At 46.4% G+C, this 6750-nt stretch overlaps 1 protein-coding gene across 1 annotated transcript in view; it reads right to left on the reverse strand.

The window, feature by feature from the left end:
• The window catches only part of LOC113214130 (uncharacterized), a 15964-nt gene extending 9693 nt beyond the window's left edge, over positions 1–6271 (reverse strand). Inside the window, exons 1-3 of the mRNA XM_052274004.1 lie at positions 6092–6271; positions 5826–5889; positions 5665–5754 (exon numbers count right to left, since the gene is read on the reverse strand). Coding sequence (XP_052129964.1) covers positions 5665–5754; positions 5826–5889; positions 6092–6271 — 334 coding nt within the window. The remainder of the gene's footprint in view (positions 1–5664; positions 5755–5825; positions 5890–6091) is intronic.
• Between the last annotated feature and the right edge of the window lie 479 nt (positions 6272–6750).

The raw sequence follows: 6750 nt of genomic DNA on the forward strand, positions 1-6750 counted from the left end.
CCCCCGAGGACCGCAGGCCCGCAGCCTGCAGAGCAATCCCCCGCCCGCCGCATGATGTGACCCCAGAACCGGACGCGCGCCCCGCGCCCCGCCGCCGGGACCGAGGCCCGCCAGACACCCTGCCGCCGCGCAGTCGCCATCAACGCCCCGGACATGATGCAAGCCCTGCGGCGCACGATACCTCTTGCCACCGAGACCGACGCCGACGTAGCCTGTTCGTAGCTGAGTGAAGACAAGATGACCATCAAGTAGATTCGAGCAACCACCGAGGGAGGAAGCGGATTGCGCAGCAGGACAGGCTGAACAGCCGCCACCACCCGCCCGCTGCACCGTTATGCCTAGATGACGGGCAACGGCGCCCGACCTCCGTGCGGTCCAGCTGGTCCGTGATTAGCGCCCCAAGAAAGACCAACGATTGGACCTGCGGCACCTCATACCCGGCAAGGCGGACAGGCCGTGGGTGTCCGTGAAGGACCTGCCCAGGCATGCGTGTCAGATATTCACACTTCGCCAGGTAGAGACTCAGGCCGACCTCGCGCGCAGCAGGCAGAAAGGCCCCCATGAAGTCCTCCAGGTCCTGGAACCGCGGGGAGAGGACCAGAATATCATCTGCAAACGCGCACTCAAAGGGCGACAGGTCAGGAGCGGGTAGGGCCACACTAACAATGACAAATCCCTGGTCTCCGCGCGAGCGTAACTAGCTATACGTACGCCAGATCACGGCTCGCGTAACAGGCTTCGCGATATCTCACGAAACACTGTTACGCTGCGACGCGCCTGGCACACATATAGCTAGGCCTGCGGCGCTGATACCCGAGTCGGGCCAAAGTCGTGAGTAGGCTAGGCACTCGGCCCCAAAAGTCACAAATTTTGTTCTCCGGGGTTTTATTTTTAAGAGTTACCCTACCACAGACCAACAAACATCTGAGAAAAAACCTAAAAATGTTTTGCGGTCATTTTTGTGTAGACAACTCCCTCTGGTGCCTAAACGGTTAAAGATAGACCCAAATGGACGAAATTTTCGCTCAAAGGTCTCTACTATGATAAGTTACCCCTTAGGAAACTGTAAAGAATATTTTTTAAAAATGTCATTTTAGGGACCTGTGGTTTTCGATTTTTAAAAAATCCAATTTTCGAGCTAGAATGCTCATCTTTGAACTCGATCTATCTTTTTATGATACAAAACGACCGTAAAATTCCCAGATCGCTCTCTCAATTCTTTCTCGAGTTATCGTGCGGACAGACAGACAGATAAACAAACAAACAGACAAGCAGAATGAAACTTTTCCGGTCAGTGGAGTAATGGGCTTCGCTAATCGCTCAGCCAACAATATTCTTCAAAAGCACTCACATACACAGAGGTGCAGAAACACAACAAACATCACAGGTTGCTGTCCATTTGTAGCTTCTCACATTTTTCTTACCTATTTTTTTCCTCTCTCCCGGTACTCTTGATTTAAAGCCAGCAACACATTTAAAGCTTTGATTGAGATTGATTTTAACTAGCTATACGTACGCCAGACCACGTCTTGCGTAACAGGCTTCGCGATATCTCACGAAACACTGTTACGCTGCGACGCGCCTGGCGCACATTTAGCTAGGCCTGCGGCGCTGACACCCGAGACGGGGTAATAGGAGTGCATATACAATTTTTCGAAATGAAGTCTTTTCAACGATTTAATTGACCATTTCGTTCAGTTCTGTCAAGAAATGCCCCCTAGCACCTAAACGGCACGAGATAGAGCCAAACGGACGAAATTTACGTTCGTAGGGCTCTTTTTTGACGAGTTACCCCTTAGGAACCCGTAAAAAAATATTTGATAAAAATTCATTTTGCGACCTGTAGTTTTTCTTTTTTTTATAAAGCCAATTTTTGAGCTAGAATGCTCATCTTCGAACTCGGTCTGTCTTTTTATGATACAAAATGACCCTGAAATTCCCAGATCGCTATCTCAATCCATTCTCGAGTTATCGTGCGGACAGACAAACAAACAAACCCACAAACAGAATGAAACTTTTTCGGTCAGTGGAGTAATGGGCTTCGCTAATCGCTCAGCCAATAATTTGTGTTTGTTTTCGTGGTGGTTCTGGCACAGCTCAAAAGTGACCATTTTAGGGAAGTTTTAGAGATGAGTAATGAATTTGGAAATGATTTCTGGTTCTACTATCATGCCTTGTATTACTATTTTGCTTGGTGGTTGTGGTGATTTTATTGATGACTTGAGATGGAACTTTTTGATTTAATGCTACACTTGATGCTATTATTGTTGACAGTACATGGAGAGGAAACTGAGCTTCACTTTGGAGGATTTTGCTGCGGTCTTCGCACTTCCACTTCTCCATGTATGCCGCCACGATTGGAGCTGCAACGTGGGCACCAACACTTCCAACTTATCCTTCATACGCTGTGCGAAGCTCACATCACAGGTAAAAAGTGGGAGTGGCGTGGAATCTGCCTCCCACTTTTCTTCCTCTCCATGTCCTTCCTCCTCTTCCTCCTCCATCCCTTCCTCTTCCACTTCCTCTTCTACCTCTTGCTCCTGGCTGTGCTGGCTGCCCAGGATACCAGTCTCTCTTCTTGTTGCAGGTTGTTGTTCGGCTAGTTCAAGTAATACATTCAGATTTATGAAAGTGAGAGACTGGTCATCCTGGCAGTTCTTCCCTTTCACTTTGAAGGCAGAAGAGAGGTCTCTGACAAGTTGCAAAGGCAGCGGGGAAGTCATGGATTAGATTTTTTTTGCAGCCACCTGCACACCTTCTCCTGCAGTAATAATTTTCAATACAATCGCCGATAATTTCGCCAACTAGAAAGTGGTCGCGACCCTCAGCCTGAAGGTCTGTCCAGAGAGTTGCCAGGGCCCGCAGGGTGAGTCGCCAATTTGTGATAAACGTCAGATTTGTGATCCAATGTACTCATAGTTATACATTTCATTGTACATTTCTGTCCACTGATCCAGGTGTCGGGAAGAGGGTGTCAGCGCAAACTTGTAGCTGTCCAGCAGTGGGTCTGCAAGAGTCACTTCAGTACCATTCAGAGAATCAAACGACCATTGATTCTCTTGCAGAACATTGCTTTCTTGAGAATTTCATTGCCCCCCCGCTCCCAAACCATTCCACTTCCGTTCGATTCTTAACTCTTCGCGTTCATCTGGGCTGAGGACGAGGAGCTCCCGGTACTTCAGGTGAAGGAAGTGGGCTATCTTGTTGGTCACTTCTGAGGAGTGCTATTCAGCATCTTCTTCGTTTTACAACGGAGACGCTGGTAATCTGCCTCCTCCTCAAGCAGTAACTCCTCCATAAAATCCTCACTACAAAAAACAAGCAGGACCGCCCCTCCGCCGAAAGGAGTTGCCAGCACCACTTCGCTGCGCCGGCAACTCCGTTCGGCAAGGGGCCGGACCTGCTTGGCGTACCGGTGGCGATGGTCGGGCTTTGGCGATGGTCGGGCCTTTGGCCCGACCATTTCTGTCTCGCCAAATAAATAATGTGACCGGTAAATCACTTTGCATATTTAAATAAACTAAAGCGTCCAGCGGGGGGCCTGCGGCCCTAGAAATTTGCTCCTTGGACATGACGAAAGACTGTAACGGGGCAACACTGTGACTACACCCCACCCTTCTGCTTTGCTTAAGAATTCAAAAAAATAAAGGAACCCACGCAGATTGTATATTGTAGTTTGCATATTGTTTGTCAAACACACTTTAAACTTGACTTTTTGCAATTGTTTTCAATATATCCACCTCTAGCTCCTAAACGGTTAAAGATACGGTAGATCGGAGGGTGGTACCTCACTTAGAATGTGCTGTTTTGGGCGGGTACTTCCTCTGACATTTCACGATTTGACGCCTCCTTGTACGTCTTAAGGCCTTACATCACAGTCAAGCACCTAGCTTTAAACTTGTTGTTTCTGGTTATTTTTTAGAGTTAAAATGAGTCAGGTGATCAAAACTAGGTAATAATTCTGTAGGTAGGTTCCTTTTTAAACAAATCATACATAAAATAAGTTCTGGAAACTTCGGGTTTGTAAAGGAACGACAGTTTTCATACTTGAGTCATTTTTCCTAATTATCACTTAACGCGCAAGATTTCAGAAGCTAGGATAATGATAAAACCTTTCCGTAACTTCTCAAATATTTGGAAGACATGTCATTTAGGGCTGAACCAATGAAAACAGCAGAAAATTATTATTTAAAACAAGAAAATAATTTTGGAGTATATTTTCAAAAATGTTATTAATGTCTACAAATGTTCCAAAATTATTTTCTTGTTTTAAATTTACTACTGTTTTCATTGGTTCAGCCCTAAATGACATGTCTTCCTAATATTTGAGAAGTTACGGAAATGTTTTATCATTATCCTAGCTTCTGAAATCTTGCGCGTTAAGTGATAATTGGGAAAAATGACTCAAGTATGAAAACTGTCGTTCCTTTACAAACCGAAAGTTTCCGGAACTTATTTTTTGTATGATTTGTTTAAAAAGGAACCAACCTACACAATTATTACCTACTTTTGATCACCTGACTCGTTTTAACTCATAAAAATAACCAGAAACAACTAGTTTAAAGCTAGGGGCTTAACTGTGATGTAAGGCCTTAATGTGCAACGTAGTCATTTTCACCGTATTTTCGTCTAAAAAAACACTCTAACGCCCAAACGGTGCAAGATAGAGGCAAACGGACGAAATTTTAGCCCAAAGGGTTCTACTTTCAGGAGTTACCTCTTAGACCATAAAAATTGATTTTCTACTTTTTGGACCAACCCCTATTTCTTTGTTATCCCCTTTCACCCCCTTAGGGGTGGTTGCCAGGATTTGCACCAGGCGTTTCCTTGTCCAGGAGTGACCCCTAAGATACCCTGAAATTTGCAGACCTCTAGCTCATCTCCTTCCTCTTACACGGACGACGGACGGACGGACACGAGAGCGGTTGCATAAGCCCGCTTTAATGCTTTTTGGCTGAGCGATAGCGAAGCCTATTACTCCAGTGATGATCAAAAAGTTTCGTGTCTGTCTGTGTGTCTGTCTGGAAACACGATAACTCGAGAACGGTTTGAGCTAGGTACCTGAAATTTTTAGTGTAGCTTTGTAGCATAAAAAGCAAGAACTGTATTGATTTTGAGCCTTCTAGTTTAAAAGTTGACCTGTCAAAAAAATCAAAAACAAAAAACCCGAAATATTACTTCTTTTTTTTTCAACATCTTTCTCGCCAATAACTCGCCAAAGTAGAATCCTTACGGCCAAAAGTTTGTCCGTTTGGCTCTATCTCTAACCGTTTAGTCGCAAGAGAGCGTTTTCAACACGAAAATGACCCCAAACCATTTTAATGTTGTTTCTCAGATATTTGAAGGCCTCTGATGGGGCAACTCATGAACATAAAATCCCGGGGGTCAAATTTGCATCCTTTGGAGCCAAAGGCCTATCTACGACTCTGCCTTTTGCCCTGCTTTTGCCCGACTCGGGTGCCAGCGCCGCAGGCCTAGGTAGATGTTTGCCAGGCGCGTCGCAGCGTATCAGTGTTTCGTGAGATATCGCGTAGCCTGTTTACGCGAGACGTGGTCTGGCGTACATCTACCTATTTTAAAAGCAGAAGGGCGGGCTAAAAACGGCACATGTGTTACGTTTCAAATATTGTTGCGCTAAATGCTTGGTGAATTCCACGACACTACCTGAAGTCTGGAAGTTGCAGAGGTTTATCGATATGCTTCTTCCTTCAGTCGCGTTATGTTGAGGCACGCAAGAGGAAGAGTAGGGTAATCCTCACCCTCTAACTTTAAAGTCTTTCCTTTAAATGGGGTCCAGAATTTAATTAGCAGTTGGATGCGGTCACGTTCCTCGGCGGTTAGCGAGGCGGTTAGCTTGTTTGGATCACCGTCGGGAAGGGCTTCATTGATCTGCAAAGAATGAGAAGACACAGTTGTAGGCACAGTGCACAGACTGTTTCTTGTATTACGCTCCAGTGTTCCGGGTTTGCCTACCCCTACGCCCACGAGCGTTTGACATAGGGGTAGGGGTTTTTTGAACCCGTAACACTGGAGCCTCTTACAACAGGAGACACGTGAAACAGAAACGTTTAAACTTCCACAGGGTGCTTACCTGTATCCAGTTGTTGTCAATCGATTTCAACAAATCCAGGTCCGTGTTCCAGCGAACCTCAAACTCCTGGATGAGGCCTAGGATCCTCTTGTCAAGACCGGTATTCCGCAGTTGGTTATTCAGCTTCTTGCACTTGCGCAGAGGGAGAACAATGTTGAGCATACCAAGCTCCTCCACCATTGTCTCCTTCAGCTGTGCGATACAGGGTCTGTCAATGTCAAGTGCAGATTTCTGAGTACTGGAGGAGCTCAGGCCATTTCTTCACAGTGACGGAACTACTTGCCTCCCTTTTGCCATCATAGTCAAATGGTTCGAGGAACTTGTTAAGAGTCTCCAGCCAGTCATCTGTGATGTCATCCGGAGAGGGCTCTGCGCAAATGCTTGACAAGCACGCACGGACCTTAAACAAAACTTAACAAAATTACTCTTTGTCCGTCCGGGAAATAACTGCACACATGTCCGCTTCCCTTATGTGCCCCTGCGCGATGGATCTGTCTGCGCCACGACGCGTAGTGCTAGTAGCACCCGCGCATGGCGCTGCCGGTTACTCGCCCCTCCCCCTCCACTTAAGGTGTAATGTAGATAGGTGGTCGCAAGCGCTCTCATTGGTGGATCTGACATGCGCAGAACCGACTGCGCATCTCCGTGTCAACCACTGT

This window comes from Frankliniella occidentalis, unplaced genomic scaffold, assembly GCF_000697945.3.
Source record: "Frankliniella occidentalis isolate FOCC.00 unplaced genomic scaffold, Focc_3.1 Scaffold325, whole genome shotgun sequence".
NCBI classification, from domain to species: Eukaryota; Metazoa; Arthropoda; class Insecta; order Thysanoptera; family Thripidae; genus Frankliniella; species Frankliniella occidentalis.